Source organism: Panthera uncia (genome assembly GCF_023721935.1).
Source record: "Panthera uncia isolate 11264 chromosome B2 unlocalized genomic scaffold, Puncia_PCG_1.0 HiC_scaffold_24, whole genome shotgun sequence".
Taxonomy (NCBI): Eukaryota; Metazoa; Chordata; class Mammalia; order Carnivora; family Felidae; genus Panthera; species Panthera uncia.
This window is the reverse complement of record NW_026057580.1, coordinates 110,027,924-110,048,483: the sequence shown is the minus strand read 5'-3', so window position 1 is coordinate 110,048,483 and position 20,560 is coordinate 110,027,924. Positions and strand designations below refer to the sequence as shown.

At 49.5% G+C, this 20,560-nt stretch overlaps 1 protein-coding gene across 2 annotated transcripts in view; it reads right to left on the bottom strand.

The window, feature by feature from the left end:
- SYNJ2 (synaptojanin 2) overlaps nt 1–20,560 on the bottom strand; it is a 104,574-nt gene that overhangs the window by 25,442 nt on the left and 58,572 nt on the right. For both annotated transcript variants that reach the window (XM_049653119.1, XM_049653120.1), the window contains exons 6-14: nt 19,928–19,989; nt 15,368–15,464; nt 12,759–12,931; nt 11,181–11,262; nt 10,288–10,437; nt 10,047–10,212; nt 3,057–3,248; nt 1,016–1,097; nt 112–252 (exon numbers count right to left, since the gene is read on the bottom strand). In XM_049653119.1, coding sequence (XP_049509076.1) covers nt 112–252; nt 1,016–1,097; nt 3,057–3,248; nt 10,047–10,212; nt 10,288–10,437; nt 11,181–11,262; nt 12,759–12,931; nt 15,368–15,464; nt 19,928–19,989 — 1,145 coding nt within the window. The remainder of the gene's footprint in view (nt 1–111; nt 253–1,015; nt 1,098–3,056; nt 3,249–10,046; nt 10,213–10,287; nt 10,438–11,180; nt 11,263–12,758; nt 12,932–15,367; nt 15,465–19,927; nt 19,990–20,560) is intronic.

Genomic DNA, 20,560 nt, shown 5'->3' with positions numbered 1-20,560 from the left:
AATAATGGCAAGTCCCGAACCTGGTGCAGGAGGGGGGAGGGGGAGGAAGTCCGAACAAAACACCGAGACCAACAACCCCGTGTCCCCCAGACGTTAACTCAATGTTCTTACCTGATGAATGGGACATGGTATGGACGTACAAAGATATACAGACAGACGCCCACCAGCTGTGCCGAAGTCAAGAGAATGTACCTATGAGAGCGTGAGATGGCTTTCTGCAGCTGCTCACCCCACATCTTCCTGTTGGTGGTACTGGAAGAGAAAGAAACGCTCTACCGTCTGCTGGAGATGGGCCCTCCTACCCACAAACTCCTCCAGCCCTTAGTTTATTCTTTTTGTACAACTGGTGTCACACTGTCCCCACTCCCATGTTAGTTCCCTGCCTCAACTCCTGCCATGGACTATCTGTGTATTTCTGGTTGTACCATACACATCACAGCACACGTCTCACCCCACCCCCTCCACCTAAAACCCAATGCAGTACCTCGCTCATTAGAGCTGCACAGACCAGGTTTTATTATTTGTTCAGAAAAGTCCTTGAAATAAAACCAACAAAGAAAAGCTCCAGTTGACCTTACAGAAAACATTAATCCAGTGGTTTTCTTTCCTTTGCATCCGGTGGAGGGAACAGAAACACCGTCTCCCTGCACTTACCCTTCTCACCTACCCCAGGAAAGGTGAGTCAGCACCCTTCCAGCCTGGCCCTCAGCCCACACCTTCCAGGTGCCCACATGCCAGCTCACAGCATGCCTCAGCCTCCACACACGGCTGAGAATATACAGCAATACCACGCCGTCCTTCTATTTCCTTAATTTGCAAAGAAAGAGGAATCGGAGGTACACATCTGTGTGTGGAGAAGGAACGCAATCCCAAGTATCTACACATCCGGGGCCCCAGGTTAGCGGACGCCGAAGCAGGATGGCCCAGAACCCCGCTCCTAGCCAGGCCCCTGGCTCAGGAAAGCCTCGGGTGAGTTTCAGGGTGTCGCCTGCACCCCTCGTGCCTGGATGCTCACCTGGCATTGACGATATTCCCTGCGCTCAGTTCCACCATCTCTTCAAACCCCACGGCAAATATGTCAGCTGGGCTGTCATCATCTGGGGGGGGCAAAGGCCGGAGGTGAACGACAATCAGACGCAACAAGGCAAACTTGCGGGTCAGCAAACTCGCGGGGCACCGCGTTTGCCTCTTTGAGCCCAGGTGTGCCCCGGGTCCGGGTGCACGCGTCCCGATGACTCAGTGAAGCTTCGTGTGGAGCCCCACCTTCCTTCATGTCCTGCTGTGCACGTGGCCTTTCCCTGTCTACATCCTGGGGCACGTTACTGACCCCTCCAGACCTCTGTTCCTTTCTTTGCAGAAGGGACAGTAACCACCATCTCACAAGGAGTTGTGAAGCATCTATCAGATGGCACGTGTGAACTACCCACTCCACCTGGCAGGTAGTAAGGGCACCATCCTGTCGGTCTCCCTTCCTTCCCGGTGACCAACACGTGCATCAGGCCCAAAGGCACGTGGGGACGTCACTGTCTCACACTTGCCTGTGTCCCTCAGTACTTTTCACAGTGCTGGGCCCAGCCTTGCCAGTTATGACTGACTGATGTGGCCCTTCCTGCCCCAGGGGACTGTCATCTCGGTGGTCGGAGCACGGAAAACCCTGCCCAGCTCGAGGTGGTGACAGCTGAGGTCTGCTACCGAAATGCAGTCTACAGGGCACACAGCCAGCCAAGGTGCTGCTCATCCGTTCTCTCTGGGTCCCTGTTAACAGGGAAGCTGAGGCTTTAACACGACCCCTGCCACATCTCTCCAGTGCCCCCCTGCCACCTGCTGCCACTCGGCTCCTGAGCCATCATTTCAGGCTGTGGTTCAAAGCACTGCACAAAGGGACACCCTGTGCTCCCTGATGCCATCGGGAAAGGCCAGGCTGTCCACTTCTTTCCCTGTTGGCCTCACAGGGCAGCTTGGAAACTTCAAGCTTGACTGGCTTAGAGCTTCTCTTCTTTGTTTAAAGAAAAACTACCCAATTCCTCTGATCTGCGGGCGACAGTCACCACAGCCCCTCCTCCCTCCTGAACCCGGTGAGTTTTTCCGGTTAGGGGGCGCTGCTGAGCCTGCGTCCCAATAATACGCCCCGCAAAGTGACAACAGCTTGCTGTCCCCACCCACCCTGCCGGCTGGCAAACAAAGAGCCATTTTTCGAAAAGGGGGAGGGAAGTTCTCTCTAACGTCCGCAGCATGTATGGGGCCTGCTCCGGTGGGCATTCTGAACGGTCCCCACCGACACAAGAATCCCAGGACCCCCGAACTGTGCGCTCCAGCTCTCCTGCACCTCGAGGCAGCAAGCGGGGTGCCGACCGTGCACATGATGGTGGGGGGGGGGGGTGGGCTCCAGGCACCTCTCAGGGCCGCTGTGGAGAATGAGAGGCTCTTACACGTCCACAGAGAACCGGATCACGGATCTCTTGCAGAATCCAAGGAAGCCTGAAAGAGCCAGGCCTCCACATAAATGCTGACTGCAGAAAATCATTTATTCTCCCAACCCTGCAATTCTGAGGCCATCCAATACTCCCCTGCATGATGTAAGACACAAGGTGAGGTGCCCAACTTGGGATTATTGTACTCCTAAAAGGCACACAAATTCTTTTGCAACTGCTTAGAGCGGATATGCAGACACAGGTGGCTGGGGAGAAGGCTGCGACACACGTGCTTGGTCAGCAGCAACACGACCCGTGCGCCTGGCTCTGGCCCAGCTTCCGACGGCAACGTGGCTCCAGGAGCCACATGCTCCTCCTCACGACAAGAAGGTTCTAATGAGCGAGACCCACAACTGCGAAATCTCTGTATGTGAAGAGAGAGACTCCCCGCTTCGACAGCCCTTCCAAACATGCGGAAAAGGGAAGGCGTCAAATAATCGGCCAGGTGTGTCCTAGAAAGTTAGACCACGGCACTTTCTAACCTTTCTCGGGAGTGGGAGCACCAAATACCAACTCTCAGGAGGCACCGGCTGCGGAAAAGGTCAAACCGAGGCCCTCGTGGTCGCGACAGCTGCACGCACTCACCCGGGGACCCTGCCAGGCCCGAGAGCTTGGGGGAGTCCAGCAGCCAGTCGGCCAGCTCTGCCGTCCCGAGGAGGTTGCTCCTGAACTGCTTTCCTCCGTTCACGTTCCAGGTCCCCATGGCGATTCGGATCCGTCTGAAATGTGTGAATTCCGACTGGCGCTCTGCCATGGCTCTCAGGATCCTGGGGGTCACTGTGAGGAGGCACGAAAGGGCACAGGTGTGTGCATTGCACAACCACACGTGTCCTCCAGAAACCTGGAAGGAGCTCCCTGTCGGGACAGACGGCCGCAGGTCCTACAGATACGGGCCAAGCGCGCTCCTCGAGAAGATGGTGAGGGGCTAAGGCCACCACAGACACAGCACTTCCCTATGGCATCTTTTAAAAGTTTGTTTTTGCATTTTGAGAGAGAGAAGCGGGGGCGGGGGGTGGAGCGCAGAGGGAGAGGGAGGGAGAGAGGAGCCCAAGCAGGCTCCACACTCAGTGTGGAGCCCGACGTGAGGCTTGACCTCACGAACCGTGACATCACGACCTGAGCTGAAACCAAGAGTCAGATGCTTAACCGGCAGAGCCACCCAGGCAGCCCTCCCCTATGGCATGAAAACACAAGATCAGACACTCCCTCCTCCATAACCTTTACTTAACCAGAGCCCCACAGGCTAGGGCATCAGACCACAGGAAATCTCAGCCTCAGCATTCCATCCACAAGCCAGTGGGGACATAAGCAAGGGGACACTGCAACCTGCCATACTTTGTTATTTTTTTAATGTTTATTGTTTGAGAGAGAGAGCACAGAGGAGGAGCAGAGAGAGAAGAGGACAGAGGACCTGAAGTGGGCTCTGTGCTGACAGCAGAGACCAATGTGAGGCTTGAACCCATGAACTGCGAGATTATGGCCTGAGCTGAAGTTGGATGCTCAACTGACTGAGCCACCCAGGTGCCCTGACCTACCAGGCACCCCAGCCTGCCATACTTTAAATGCATACGTGTTAAACTTGGAATGTCTTAGCCCATCTTTGCCTTTTCCACCTTCCAGCCCTCAAGCCTGAGACATTTTGTTTACCTCGGACTCAAACCCTTAAAAAAGCATTACTCTGAACCACATCCACCCTCTGGATATCCACAATAGATTCCATTTTTTAAACTAGTGACTTACAGCAAATTTAAGTCATACCTACCTATCTACTTAATAAGACTCTGTGCTACTCAGACCTTCTCTCAGCTTTGACTGAGCTTACCTTATTTCTAGGTCGATACAAATATCACCTTGGCTATTTAGAGTCAAGGGGGCGCCCCTATGGAATCATGAAAGCAGCAAAGCGCTCTGAAACCATTTTAAACATGGGCAAATTAATTTTCCAAAAATTTCTAGAACAAAACAAACGTTTTTCTAAAGCAAAATGCTAAGTTCTCCCCTTCTTCTCCACTAGCTCCATAGCATTTACAGTGTCCAGGGAATAAGAGACCATTAAGATTTCTTCCAAGGGGGGCACCTGGGTGGCTCAGTCAGTTAAGCGTCTGACTCTTAATTTCAGCTGAGGTCATGATTTCATGGTTTGTGGGTTCGAGCCCTGCATCGGGCTCTATGATGGATAACAGTGCTGAGTCTGCTTGGGATTCTCTCTCCCCCCCTCTCTCTCTGTCCCTCCCCTGCTTGCGCACTCTCTCTTTCAAAATAAATAAAATTTAAAAATTACTTTAAAAATTTCCTAAGAAACCCCCGGTTCATTCATTTGTGGAAGCTTAAAAACCAACCAAAAAACCCTAAAAACCATGAACTGACAGACACAGAGAACAGACTGGGGGTTGAGTGGGATGGGGGGGAGAAGGGTGAAGGGAGTCTAAAGTTCCAGTTATGAAATCAGCAAGCCCTGAGACATAATGCACAGCAGGGCCACCATAGTTCACACTGTGCTGCATGTTTCGCAGTTGCTAAGAGAATAGATCTTGAAGGGTCTCATCGCAAGAAAAAAATATTTTTTTGGTAACTGTGCGCAGTGATGGATATTAACTAGACTTACCGTGATCATTTCACCATGTATACAAATAGCAAATCCTTATGCTGTACACATGAAACATGATGCCATATGTCAACTGGAGTTCAACTAACAAATAGAAACCTCTAGCTGTTGATAGAAGCATGACGGAGTTGCCCCCGAGAGAAGGTGTCCTCATCCCTGGAGACAACTACTCCCTCTATCAGTTCTACAGGGTCCTGGGGCTGTAACAAGCAGGAGGCTCCCCTCAATGGACACTCCCTGGGACAAATGATACCTGGTGATGGGACCAAGAATCCACTGGGGCTGAGAAAGGGTTTCTGGCAGGAGTTAGCACTCAAAGAAGCTGACACCTGTAGAATAGAACACGGACTCCTCCAGCATCTTCTCGACTTTTCCTTTCCTCTTGGCTCGGAAATATAGTCTAAACTAAGAAAGTACAGGAGTGGGCTCCCACTCAAGGCCGGAAAGAACGGGCTCCCAGGAAACACGGTGATAGCTGGTATCGCATTCATATTTTGTATATCCCTGTGCCTCAGTCATGCCAGGACCAGGTACCATTCAACTAGAGTCCATGCTTATAACCCAAAGCCCACCAGAATTATTTAAACTGTCCAATTCTAAGCTACTTACCCTCCTGCCTTTCCTGCAGAAATCCCAATAAAGAAACCCTCAATAAACCTCTGTATGGTATGCTCTCCATATCTAGGACCTGAGAGTATAATAACATTTTTTTAATCCGAGGTACAATTGGTATATAACATAAGTCTCAGGTGTAAAACATTACAATTCTACATCTGAATGCACCACACAGTGACCACCACCAAAAGTCTCATTACCAACCATCACCATACATTTGACCTCCTTCACCCATTCCCCTACCCCCACCCCCTCTGGTAACTACTGATATGTTCTCTGTTTCTGTAAGTTTGTGTTTTTTATTTTAGATTCCACGTGAGTGAAATCACATGGTATCTGTCCTTCCCCATCTGGCTTATCTCACTTAGCATAATATCTTCAAGGTCCATCCATGTTGTTGCAAATGGCAAGCTTTCATTCCTTTCTGTGGCCAAGTAGTATTCCAGTGTGTGTGTGTGTGTGTGTGTGTGTGTGTGTGTGTGTGTACCACATCTACTTTATCCATCTATTGATGGATACTGGCTTGTTCCATTATCTTGGTTATTGTAAATAATACTGCAATAAACATAGGGGTGCATATATCTTTTTGAATCAATGTTTTTACATTCTTAAGCTAAATCCCCAGAAGTGGAACAGCTGGATCATATGGTAGTTCAATTCTTAATTTTCTGAAGAATCTCCATACTGCTTTCTATAGTGGCTGCACTAATTTACATTACCACGAACAGCATACAAGGATTTCCTTATCTTTACAACCTCTCCAATACTTGCTACCTTTTTGATAATAGTACAACCGGTGTGAGATTATACCTTATTTTGGTTTTGATTTGCATCCCCTAGTAATGAGTGATGTTGAACATCTTCTCATGAGCTGGTTGGCCATCTATATGCCCTCTTCAGAAATACTGTATGTCTATTCAGATCCTCTGCCCATTTTCTTTCATCTTTCATGTTTGGTTTTTTGTTGTTGAGTTGTAGGAGTTCTTTACATATTTTAGATATTAACCCCTTATCCAATATAGGATTTACAAAAATCTTCTCCTACTTAGTAGGGCTGCATTTTCATTTTGATGACAATTCCTTTCACTGTACAGAAGCTTTTCAGTTTGATGTAATCCCTTCTGTTTATTTGTGCTTTTGTTTCTCTTGCCTTTGGAATCAGATCCTACACACACACACACACACACACACACACACACACACACACTGAGGAGCCTACCACCTGTTTTCTTCTAGGAATTTTATGTTTCAGGTCTTATATTCAAGTCTTTAATCCATTTTGAGTTGACTTTTGTGTATGGTGTAAGACAGTGGTCTAGTTTCATTCTTTTGCATGTGGCTGTCCAGTTTTCCCAACACCATTTATTGAAGGGAATGTCCTTTCTCCATTGTATGTTCTTGGCTCCTTTGTCATAAATTTCCTGTCTGTATATGCATGGGTTTCAATCCGGGCTTTCAATTCTGTACCACTGTTCTGTGTGTCTATTTTTATGCCACTACTATGCTGTTTCACTATAACTTTATACTTTAGTTTGAAATCAGGGATCTTGAGATCTCCAGCTTTGTTCTTCTTTCTCAAGATTGCCTTGGCTATTTGAGGTCTTTTAGAATTATTTGTTCTAGTTCTGCGAAAAATGCCACTGGAATTGTGATAGGGATTGCACTGACTCTGTAGATTGCTTTGGGTAGTATGGACATTTTAATGATACGAATTCCTCCAATCCATGAGCACAGAATATCTTCCCATTTGCCTCTTTTTCAATTTTGTTCATTAATGTCTTAATAGTTTTCAGAGTATAGGTCTTTCATCTCCTTGGTTAAATTTATTGTAGGTATTCTTTTTGATGCAATTATAAACGGAGCTGTTTTCTTAATTTGTCTGATAATTTATTAGCTTATAAAAGCCTGCAGACTTCTGTATGTCGATTTTGTATCCTAGTACTTCACTAAATTCGTTTATTAGTTCTAACAGTTTTTGGTGGAGTCTTTTGGGTTTTCTATATATAGTATGTCATCTGTAAATAGCAACTGTTTTATTCTTCCTTTCTAATTTGGATGCCTTTTCTTCTTCTTGCCTAATTGCTGTGGGTTAGACTTCTAATATTCATTGAATAAAAGTGGCAAGAGTGGGCATCTTTGTCTTGTTCCCATTCTCAGGAACAAGAGTATGTTGTTAGCTGTGGGTTTGTCATACATAAGCTTCGTTATGTTTAGGTAAATTTCCTCTATACCCATGTTGTTGAGAGTTTTTATCAGGAATAGATGTTGAATTTTGTCAAATGCTTTTTCTTTATCTATTGAGATGATCAACACGATTTTTATCCTTCATTTTGTTAATGTGGTTTATCAGTTGATTGATTTGTGGATATTGAACTACCCCTGCATCACAGGAATAAATCCCTCTTGATCAAGGTAAATTACCATTTTGATGTGTTGTTGAATTTACTCTGATATTTTATTGCAATTTTTTACATCAGTGTTCATCAGTGATACTGGCCTGCAATTGTGTGTGTGTGTGGGGGGGGGGGGCATCCTTCTCTGGTTTTGGTATCAGGATAATGATGGCCTCATAAGAGGAGTTTGGAAGTATCCCCCCTTTTCAACTTTTTGGAAGAGTTGAAAAGGATAGATATTAAGTCTTATCTTTGAACACTTGGTAGAATTCACCAGTGATGCCTTCAGGTCATGGACTTATGTTTGTTGGGAGGGTTTTTTTATTTGTTCGTTTTTAATTTTCAGCCACTCTATTTTATTTTTTCAAATCTCTATGCCCCACAGGGGGCTTGAACTCACAACCCTGAGATCAACAGTTGTATGTTCTACCAACTGAGCTAGCCAGGAGCCCCCTTTTGGGAGGTTTTTGATTATTGATTCAATCTCCTTACTAGTAATCAGTTTATTCAGATTTCGTATTTCTTCATGATTCAGTCTTGGAAGAAGGGCATTTATCCATATCTTCTAGGTTGTCTGATTTGTTGGCATAGAATTATTTGCAGTAGTCTCCTGTGATCCTTTGTGTTTCTGTGGTGTCAGCTCTAATTTCTTCTCTTTCATTTCTGATTAGCAACCTTTTTCGTGGATGGTCTAAGCTAAAAGTTTATCAATTTTGTTTTATCTTTTCAAAGAACCAACCCTTAGTTTTATATATCTTTTCTACTGGTTTTAAATCTCTTATTTCATTTATTTCCACTCTTTTATCATTTACTTCCTTCTACTGACTTTGGGCTTCATTTTTTCTTCTTTTTCTAGTTCCTTCAGTTGTAAAGATAGATTGTTTGAGCTTTCTCTTGCTTCCGAGGTAGACCTGTAGTGTTACGATCTTTCCCCTTAGAAGTGCTTTTGCTGTATCTCAAAGATTTGGGTATGTTGTATTTGTTTTTTGTTTTGTTTGTTTATTTTGGTCTCTAGGTATCTTTTGATTTCTCCCTTCCTTCCTTTGCTGACCCATCATTGGTTTTTCAGTAGCATGTTGTTTAATCTCCACATTTTTGTGTTTTTTCCCCAGTTTTCTCATAATTGAGTTCTAGTTTCATACCATTGTGATCAGAGAAGATGCCTGATATGATTTCAATCTTCTTGAATTTATTAAGACTAGTTTTGTGGCCTAACATATGATGCATCCCAAAGAATGTTCCATCTATACTTGAGAAGAATGTGTTCTCTGTTGCTTTGGGGTGGAATATTCTGTTTATGCCTGTTAAGTCCATCTGGTCTAATGTGTTAAGGCCATTGTCTCCTTATTCATTTTCTGTCTGCATGATTTACCCATTGATGTAAATGGGGTATTAAAGTCCCTTGCTCTTTCTGTACTGCTGTCAAGTCCCCCCTTAAGGTCTGTTAATATTTGTAGATCTTAGAGCTCATACGTTTGGCGTATATATACTTATACGTGTTATGTATCTTTTTGTTTAATGGGCCCCTTTGTCATTATGTAATACCCCTTCTTTGTCTATTATTAGTCTTTGTTTGAAAGTCTCTCTCGTCTGCTAGGAGCATAGCTACACCAGCTTTCTTCTTGTTCTCATCTGCATAAAACATCTTTTCCCATCATCTCATTTTCGGTCTACAGGTCCCCACTTCTGAGGAATAAACTCTGTTTTTTCCCGAGCCTCCTCTTGCGGCTGCGCATGACTGACTGTCTCATACAAGAATACAAAACACGGCTGCAAGCAGCGAGGCTGAGGTCAGGGCCAGAAGTGCACGCACAGAAGCTCAGCTCAGGGGAGTGTCACTACCTGCCATTTGAGATTGCACGAGGAGGAGGGGGAAGGGCTGGCAGCACCCCCAACACACATACTCCCTCTGGGCAGCAGGGCAGCCGGCACCTCCATACAGTGGAGCGGGAACCCTCTTACCCAGCAGGGCCGTGTTGTCCAGGAGTACCCTTCCTCTGTCTGCAGACTCCTCGGTATGGACATCCCCCACGAGCAGCAGCTTGATGGCCTCCTGCTTCACCCCGTCAAAGAAGTTGGACTGGATAGCGCGAGACACGGACCGGGCCCCGTCCTTCAGCTTCCCCACCTGCCGTGAGCCAGACCACAGGCTGTGAGAGGGGTCCGTGCAGGCCCTCCCTTGCCCCCCGTGGTCTGCCCCTACCTTAGCCTTCCCCTCCAGGGCCCGGCTGCCCGTGAGCATCTTGCTCAGGCTGTGCCCATTCAGAGACCACATGGCTTTGAAGGACTCCACGAAGCGGTCAGCAATGGGCTTGGAGTTCAGCCCCAGGCTCTCGAGCTGCAGGTGGAGAACCTGGGTGGCAAGAAAGGGACAGGTGTCACTGTCTGCTCACCTGGAAGCTCCTGGCTGCCACAGCTGCCTCGGGTGACTATCTCAGGGAGCTCCTTATTTGGCAGATTCTGGGTCGCCCTGCACCCCTCTAGAGACTGAGGAATGCTCACAGCAAAGAACAGGACTTCCCACCACAACTCACCCCTATTTCGTCCAACTTTGTCTTTATCGTTCCACCAGCCCTCCCCTGGCTCCCTTACTCCGGACCACCTCCCGACGCCCCACCCCTGAGCAGCAGAGGGGTGGCGAGCGAGCAGGGAGAGCTGGCAGGCAGCAGTGACTCCACCCCTCCTCCCAGCAGTGAGCCAGGAGAGGTCGCCCAGGCACTGGGCCAGCGGGCCACGGGACAGGCTCCGGTCTCCCTCCCAGGCTTCCGATCATCTCAGCCAGCCTCACGCTGCCCCTGCCAAACTGTATTCATGGTAATTGTGACACAGAACTACTGTTTCTCAAGGTGTCACCTGGACCTCTGTGCCACCATCTCCGGGATGCACTCCCAAAAGTGTGCCTACAAACGGGATGAAGGCATGCTGTGAATGGGCAAGCCAGCCGCCCAGGAGCACCTCTCGGATGCCTGCCACATCTCTGCCCCACCTCCTCACAGGTAGAAAGTTAGCCCAGTGATGTCACCCTCATATCTTGCTGACGGAAGGCATGGGACACGGCCCGGGTGGCCCGAGGGGCTTCACGACGCAGGGACAGACCTCGAGTGCAATAAAGCTCTGCACGGTGTTGGTTCGGTCCAGGCAATCGAGACAGTTCATCCGCAGCGTGCCTTTCTGAAAACTTAGGAAAACGAGAAATGCAAATGGTTACAAGTTGTGGTCAGGGGAACGACAACCATAGAACAATGGCCTGTAGACTCCCAAACAAAATGTACCAGGAGTCACCTATTCTAGTGGTCCCCCAGAACCCCCGGCATACACCCTGAGGGACCCCAGCACCGCTGGAGTGGCACGTACCCTCTCAGCAGTCTGCACACCTGGGTCATTATAAAATACGCCAATTCTCATCATTTGCCACAGTCACGTTCCAGAAAGCTGCCGTGAACAATTCGTGCGTCGTACCATTGGCAGATCAGCAAATGCTGAACTACTGCTTCTAGAAGAATGCGGGGTGAGGTTCCCCCGAGTCTCTGTTCACACATCTTCATCAGATGATCGACATGTAACCTTGTTTTATGTGTATTTCTGTGTAAAGCCACCTTAATACAGATCGTCGATCCATTAACCCTGAACTCGCAGCCAACAGCACATAACACACCCGAACACGGCTTCTCCATCACACGTATTTCCCCCATTCGGCACATCACAGCCTTCCTGCGCTCGGGAACACCGGGCGGCGCTTAGCTCTATGTTTGGGGGCCATTTTAAACAGTGAAATCACCAATAAGATGCATAAAAATGTGACCGCGTGGCACTAAACAGACCACAGAAAGGACACTTTCTAGTAGAAGTGCTGAAACAGAAGGCACAGCATCGCCTTACACCCTGAGTGACTGCAATTCTTCACGGTTCTGAGCAGGTCTGTGACGACCGTGATGGGGCCATAAGGATGGATTTGGGGGGTTACAAAAAAATTTTAGCAAGTGGACAAATCTGCAAATACAGAATCCGTGAAAAGTGAGGATCGACTGCATTGTGACTTGAGGAAAGCAGGCTTCCTTTTTCCGCTCAGCTCTGAGCAGGAAACTCCAGACCCCAGTGTCCTCGGGCAATGGGGCTCATGCCAACTGTCCCCTTCACTCATGTGGGCTTTCATCAGTTTGGGCAATAAGTTCTTTTTCTTTTTTTTTTTTTTAATGTTTATTTGAGAGAGTGAGTGAGCATGGGGGAGAGGGGGAGAGAGGGTAAGAGAGAATCCCAAGCAGTCTCCGTCCTGTCAGCGTAGAGCCCGATGTGGCACTCGAACTCACAAACCATGAGATCATGAGCTGAGATGAAATCAAGAAGTGGACGCTCAATCGACTGAGCCCCCCAGGCGCCCCTCGATGATACGGTCTATGGTCACCGTAACTCTATGTTTCAGCCTAGTCCATTTATTAATAATTTATTTTGCCAGAAAACCATGCTTCACCATCTTCTCACAAACCTCAAGAGCACGTTCTGAAGGTGGGAAGGCGAAGGACGAGGCTGGAACCCGGGACCCCCCCACATCCCTGAGCCTGTGCTCCAGGAAACTGCAAGGGCAGCTGAGCAGCAAGGGGGGCGCCCAGCCCCGGAGGCCCCCGGCCGCTCCACTAGTCACCAGGCGGGAGCATGAGGACGCAGGTGGAGACTCACCGTGGACTTACATTCTCGCCCTTGGTAAACACACCAAAGTCATCCCAGTGGAGCTTCAACTGGGGCCTCAACAGGTTCTCCAACTTCTCTAGCTTCCCGCCTTTGGCAAGTTGATGGAAGTCAAAGTTTATCATAGGCGTGTCGCCGGCGTGGCAAGAAGCCCAGAGCAACTTCTGAAAGTGGAAAGGGAAAGGGTGGCAGGGGAAGGAGGGAAGGAACGCAGTGACAGCACAGCTGGAGCCGTGTGGCTCCCCAAGGCACTCGCTCGAGCACACGGTTTAGCTTTAAGGCATATGGTGGACCAAGCTGTTCATCGGTCCTGACCCTGAGAGAGAAGAACAAAGACTTGGAGGACCATACCACACAGAGCATCTTGCCTGCAGAAGGGGAGAAGGTCCACCCTGGGCAAAACACAGCCAGAGCAGGTCTGGCTCCGTGGGGCAGCTCACAGCCCTGTACTGACATCACCCTCCTGCAGGACTCTTGGGCGGGCGCTGATGATGGAAGGACCACTCTGTTCTGCAGGCACCCAAGCGCCACGGGCCCATTAGGGGCAGGGAGGCCCAGCAGGCTGTGGAGCTCATAATGCAGCTCCCTGTTGCCCTGGTAACCGGTCCCATACTGACAAGTGAAGCCTCAGGTGGGTGGGCTCAGAGGTGTCTAGTTCTCCCGTCAAGGTCCTCTGGATCCCCGTGAAGGGAGATGCCTGAGGCACAGCCCAGTAAAACTTCAGGATGGGGGTGACCGGTGGCCAGGGCCAGTGGGCCCAGGCTGGCACCTGACCTGGAAGGGAGGCGGGGCCAGAGATGGGGACACATAGCAGGTGGGCTCCAGGCAGCTTGGTACTCCCGACCGAGGCCTCTCTTCCACACGAGGAACCTCCCTGGCCACTCCTTGGCTCTCTTGAGAGTCCCGTGATAGAAGATGAACCGGGTGCCTTGCCAGAGCACCTGGTCCCTGGTCTGTCCCACCCCAGGCCCTCCTGCGTAGTTTCAGGTCAGGCTTGTCCAGAGAGTCTAATGACTCTGAAAGACTAGAAGGACTTTAAGCCTTGTGGTCCCTCCAACTCAAAGTCCCCATCCACTGTGAGCCAGAATGCCAATCAGTGCGTGGCTGCGAGTGACGGGAAAGTCTGGCTATGAAAAAGAAGTCAGCTGAGCTGACTAGCGTACCTCTTAGCGACTTTACATTTTGGAGCGAGCACCTTGGTTAGTTGTGGCCTGAGGGACTGCAGGTTGCAAGCTGGCAGCCGGTGCACGGGCCTCGGGGCTGAGGGAGCCACAGCTCTACGTGACACCGGCCGGTCACCTCCAGGTGGCATCCACCTCCTCCCTCCTACCTGCCCAGCAGCCCACCTTCCTCCTGCTGGGCCACTGGACCACGGCTGCCTCCAGCCCCGCTAGTGACAGAGGAGCTTGTCAGCAGGGGGCACTTCCATCAGCTGACGGGAGGACGCTGAGGACGTCCTCTCCCCACAGCTCACGGCATAAAGGGAAAAGAGATTCTTGGGTTTTCCCTTTTTCCCTTTCCTTAAAGTAAGCTGCCAACGTTGCTGCCAAGAGGGTAGGGAGGGGGGACAGCTCAGCAAGCTTGCTACACACCAAACAGGAAGAGCAGGTCTGGCCAAATGAAACTGGCCACCAGAAAGTCTGATCTGAGCACATGGCTTTTCCAAGCAGAGTGAAATGAGCACCCGCTGGGGTTCAGCTCCTACCGGCCAGAGGTTGGGGGTCAGGAAGGCAGCAAACACCGCCTCCCATGAGGCTTCGCAGGAGGAGAGGTCCGATTTCACTCTCCCCATATGTGGCTTCCCTGCCCTTGGAACAACCAGAGGGCTTCTCTCCGTGAAGTGAGGGACATGGGCCACTGAGAAAGGGGTGTGGAGGTCGCCCACAGCTCATTCTGGAACTTTTCACATAGTAGACTGAATATACACAGGAGCTCTGGGAACAGAAGGCCCCGTTTCCTTTCCTGGGTAGGCCCCTCCCCCTTACACCAGCCCCAAAAGTGCCCAGACAGCCTCAGGGAGCCCGTGGGGAGCCAGGCAAAGGAAGCTGCTTTCTGGGGCGGCCCAGACAGGGATGGGAGATTTGAAGGCCGAAGTTAAGCAGGAGGAAATCATGTAAGATTCCCTGCTTTACACTGAGCGGGAGCCCTTAAGAGCTCCACCGAGTGCCCCGCAGGTGTCTGGGTGAGCTCACCAGGAGGCGCTGACCAGCAGCAGAGCCAGACCAAGCAAGGGAAGGGGAGCTCAGGCGCCCTGAGCAGTCAGGGATTGCGGGGCGAGGCCCAAACGTGTGCGGGTGTACGTGTGTCCAAGAGAACCAGGCAAAGGGGCCTGGCTATGCAGAGCCCTCAAAGCCCCAGTGTGAGTCTGGAGGAAGCACAGCTGGAGGAGGGAGATGCTTTGTTTTGACTTTGAGCAAATTCTCTAACCATCAGTTCATAAACATTAAATTTCGTACATCAGGAGCCCAAATCACCTAAGGCTATAGAGCTGATGGGGAAAAACTCCCAGACGCGGCGAGAGCAGTGCTATTGTTCCCAGTCCTGCACAGAAGCTTGCCTCTGAGCAGGGGCCCCTCACCCAACGCCCCCAGGGCCTTTACCTTGAAGGCTCTGTTGAGCACCTCCTCTCCGCCTCTGCTCCCCAGCAGGTTCACGACCACTTGCTTCCCATACTGCTCCTTCAGAAGCACCATATGCCTACAACGGAGCAGGGCGGCACCGTGAGCCCACATCACCAGGACAGAGGCTGACGGCTCCACCCTCGAGGGGAGAGGGTACAGGAGGGACCTGCATGGCACTAGAGGTCCAGGCTGAGCTGTTCTCCAGGACACAAAATGGGTGGGGTTGGGGGGGGGGTGGGGGGAGAAAACCAGTCTCTCCCAGCCACCAACCCCACTGTCAGGGACAAGCATGTCTACAGTCTGTTTGCATGAAAGGCTCGGGCCAAGAAGAACTTACAGCACATCAGACTTCTAAACAAGCAGAACGCTAGACAGAGGATATGCCGCACTTCCTGTAAAGTCCCCGTTAAATCTAGAACAGCTAACACAGCTTCATAAGGGCAACATGCACGTCTGTGAAATTAATCTCTAATTTCACTTGGTACCTTCCTTCTCTAAACTAGAAAAGCTGGTAGGAGAGCTGTTAACCTCAGTGTTTTTTATCTAAGCACATTATATTTCATTATGTTTAACCCAAACAAGAAGGCACAGTAAAATTTCAAGCTTTAGGAAAATATTCATAGATCAAGGACTTTTAAAAATACAAATGTTGAAATACTGGGGAGAGACTAATATTTATCCTTTATTACCAGCTTTTGAAAAGTTAACTTTATAATCTTAATCATGGTAGGAATGCTTAAATATAATTTAAAAAAAAACACAGGGAGAGGACAATGCAACAAGCAGATGTAAACTGTATTTTCCTCGTGCACTCTTTTGCCTAAATATGGAAAAAAGACTAGACGATGATGGCACACCACACCGTTAAAAGTGGTGGAATTTTACGTGACTTAAAATTCGTTTCTTCCTTATACATTCTTGTATTTTCTGAATTTCTAGGGTATGTTTCTTTTATAAATCCATTTTAAGTTGATTAGCACAAATGAACCAATGTCAGCCCAATAAAGGAAAAAAATCCTCTCGTGCCAACTTCGAGGGATAGCACAGTATAGTAGAATATGGATCCTGAACGGGGCAGTTTGAATTTAGGTCGTCTGCTGACTAGCTAAGGGTGAGCTCCTAGCTCCGTGTGTGTGGGAATTCTCTAGGGATGCTCCTGGCAGCCCTTTCCTCCCTGCCGCACAAGCCCGGGCTCTGTCCCCAGGGCGTGCCACACAGCAGCAACCCTGGTGAAGGTACCAGAAGAAACGGGATGTGCGTGGCTCAGCCCCTCTGGACTCTCCCGAGTCTGCCTGCCTGGGGAAGCTGTGTCCCGGCCGGAGGTCAGACCCATGGAGCCAACGGGGAGGGGCCTCTGCTCTGGTGGCAAGTCTGAGCTGCCCAGCTCTGCCGGTCACGGAATGAACACCGGTGATTCAAGGCTGAAATGTGCGGAAGCCCACAGTGGCCACGCATGCAAGCTGCCTCCCACAGTGCAGCTTGTCAGAGATCAGGCTGGCGTGTGACCCCTGCCCCCCCCCCCCACCCCCGCCCCACGCAGCGACTACACCTGTGTCTCAAAGGATTCCAAACCCAGAGGTGGATGAGAAACGATATCGCTCATCATTCATGTCAACAGCCCAAGCACCATTGATTATTCATCCCTTCTGAGCGAGTCCTTTGTACCATAAAGCTAATCCTCCTCCTGCAAAAAATGGTTTTGAGCACTAGAAGAACAAATAAAAGTGACAAGCACAGTGCTTGGCACATAGGAGTTGGGTTTTCTTTCCTTCCTTTTCATTTTGAAGCAGGATAATACACTGATCGGTGAGAAGCTAAGACTCCCCTCAGGGCTCCGGAGGCGGGGGGGGGGGGGAGCCACACTAAGGCCAGCAAGACACTCAGCCTGGCCTCCCTGCTCTGTGCACCCAGGGTCCTTCCCCTGCCTGCCCATCTCACCATTGAGTGGAGTTCTGTGGAAAACTTGGGGTGGGGGGGGGGAATTAGAAGTCAGGTTGGTTTCTGTTGGACAGCATCTTTCTCATATTGAGGGCAGAAGTGAGGGGACGGCAATGTCCACCTACAACTGCAGGTGCGGGCAGCTCCGAGCAAAGACAGGGAGGAAGGAGCAGGGGTCCAGTGTCCCGTACAGGTGAGACCCAGGCACCGCCCCCAGAAAAGGGTTAATACTTCCATCCAAACTCTACCAGCAAGACAAGATCCCCTTCAGGCCCACACAGCCAAAGGACCCCACTTCCCTCCCACAGACGGCAGGTGGGCAAGAGGCAGTAGTGAACAACCTACTGAACGGTACGGCACTGGCCACAGGTATTCTGTGGGGCTCAAACTACCCACGGAAAGGGGATTTGTGTGGGGCAGGTGGGGGCATAAGGGATTTACTCTGGACCAAGCACATCACAGAACAGAGAAACTCCTGAGAGCCCCCTGATGTGCCAGAGATGGGGGGCACCTCCAGGAACCCGTGGCCCAGCTCCTCGGGGGGACCCCAGCACCCACTGAGGTGGGTCTGCCAGAGAATCGGATGCCCGCGCTCCCACATGAGACTGAAATGAGCGCATTGGGCAGCACCCAGCGTGAGGCCAGGCAGCTCCTGCCCCGGCCCCTGCCCGTGAGAACACACAGTCTCAGCTGCCTCTTGGCCAGAAAGCTTTAGGAAGGAAGCCTGGAGTCAGCCACATTTTCAGTGGCAGCTGCTGGTCAAAGGGCCTACAGTCTTTTTTTTTTTTTTTTTTTTAATATTTATTTTTGAGAGAGACAGAGCACGAGCGGGGAAGGGGCAGAGAGAGAGGGAGACACGGAATCTGAAGCAGGCTCCAGGCTCTGAGCCGTCAGCACAGAGCCCGACAGGGGGCTCGAACCCACAAACCGTGAGCCTATATGACCTGAGTCAAAGTCTGACACAACCAACTGAGCCACCCAGGTGCCCCAAAGGGCTTGCGGTCTTGAAGGGGCTCCTGTGAGAAAAGAGGGGGCTTATCCTCTCGGGTGTACACACTAGCAGGATATAAAAATGCTGAAGTTGGGTGTAAATGTTCCTAAAATATATGCATATTTTTTAAAAGCTCATAAACACGAGGCTTTTGAAACAAGCCCAGCATGCAGGTGTCTTCCTTTCTACTTGTAGTCAGCTTGGAAGGAAGGACATTTCCAATTATGTTTTCCATTTCTGAAGAACACTGAATGCAGATCAGTGTCTCCTCAAACAACTCCATGCACACAGTGCACAGAACATGTTAACAGTGTTCTGAACACAGGCAACGGCATTTTCATTAGCAGACTTCACATGTCCTCAGAGGGAAAGCCTGCTGGTTGTGACGTACCCATCAGGGGTCAAGGTCGGGCTGCTGTTACCCATCTGCAGAACACAAGAAGGGTGCACACAGACTGAAGGTCCATGTGGAGATTCAGGCAGAAGGATTAAAATGCTTTAAAAAATCGCTCCTGGAATTTTTATGACATTTACTAATTTTTTAAATTAGCGTTTAGATCAAAATTGCAAATATCTTAAGAAGCGATTAACTATTTCAAATACAAGTTATGGTTTAGGTTAGCGATGGCTGTTCTTAAGCAAGTTGTGTAACGGTCCAGTTTGTGGTTCAGAAAACAAACTCCAGGGGCACCTGGGTGGCTCAGTCGGTTAAGCATCTGACTCTTGATTGTAGCTCAGGTCATGATCTTGCGGTTTGTGAATTCGAGCCCTGCGTCGGGCTCTGAGCTGACCGCGCGGAGCCTGCTTGGGATTCTGTCTCCCTCTCTCTGCCCCTCCCCTGCTTGTGCTATCTCTCTCTCTCAAAAATAAACAAACATTAAAAAAAAAAAAAAAGGAAAATGAAATCTCTATCTGCCAAATGTTCTTCTAGAATGCTATGTAAAAAGCTAATAGTGAAATCCTTAGTAGTAGGAATTGGAAGTTAGAATACTTTTTAACTTCTTACTTTATGCCTTCTATATTATAGCTTTTTAAATCTTGAAATATATTTTTATTTACTTTAAAAAAATTTTTTAACATTTATTAATTTTTGAGAATGAGAGAGACAGAGCATGAGCAGGGGGAGGGGCAGAGAGAGAAGGAGACACAGAATCAGAAGCAGGCTCCAGGCTCTGAGCTGTCAGCACAGAGCCCAACACGGGGCTTGAACTCATGGACTGCGACATCATGACCTGAGCCAAAGTCGGACACTCAACCGACTGAGCCACCCAGGCACCCCTGAAATATATTACTTTTAAAAGAAAAAGAAGCAGCTACAAATATCCTATAGATTATCCCTTGTTAACTAGGACAAAGGAATAAAGCTTCATTAAGAAGGAACTGGGCAGATAAAATAATTGCCAAGTGTAACCTCAGTATTAATGAACTTTCAGGGAACTCCGAGAGTCACTAAATGTCCCATTCTATAAACTCCCTTCTTGCGCAAAGAACCAAAGTAAAAGGCAGATGCAGGTCCGGGGTCTGGGGCGGCCCCCTCCCCCTGCTGTCCCTGTGGCACTGTCTGATGGGGCAGGGGGACAACTCCCAAGGATGGTCCCAGACAACCCTACCTGTCGAAAGCAGGGGCATTGGCTTCTAGGCCTCTATTGAGTCTCAGATGATGAGAGCCAACCTAAAGCAAAGAGAAATAACATTAGTGATTCCTCCTGTTCCGTGAACCCAGGAAGTGATGGTCTTCCCACGTCGCCCCCAGTGCCAGCCAGGCTGCAGCCTCTCGCCCCTCTATGACCTATTCACAGATCAGGTAGACCAGCGCTGAACTTGGGTCTCAAAGCCCGAGCCTGGCTGTGCTGCAGCCCTGTCCTAACGCTGCATGGACCACACCGGCTGGAACCCTTCCAAAGGCAGAAGAGATACTTCAGGGTCAGTGCATGAGGCCCATGTCAGACCTGCAGAGCAGAGGTGAGGCTAAGCCAATCAGGGAGCATGAAACTACTTCTCAACCTCCTCTGCAACTCCAGAGACCCTAACCCCCCCTAAAACCTGAGTTATGGCTACCTGCAAACTAATTTGCCTTATTATTTAGAATTACCTATTTAACATCAAAAGCTTAAAAAATAAACTTATAAAACTATATAGTGTTATGGGGCACTTGGGTGGATCAGTTGGTTGAGCGTCTGACTCTTAGTTTCAGCTCAGGTCATGATCTCATAGTTTGTGGGTTCTAGTCCAGCCCACATCGG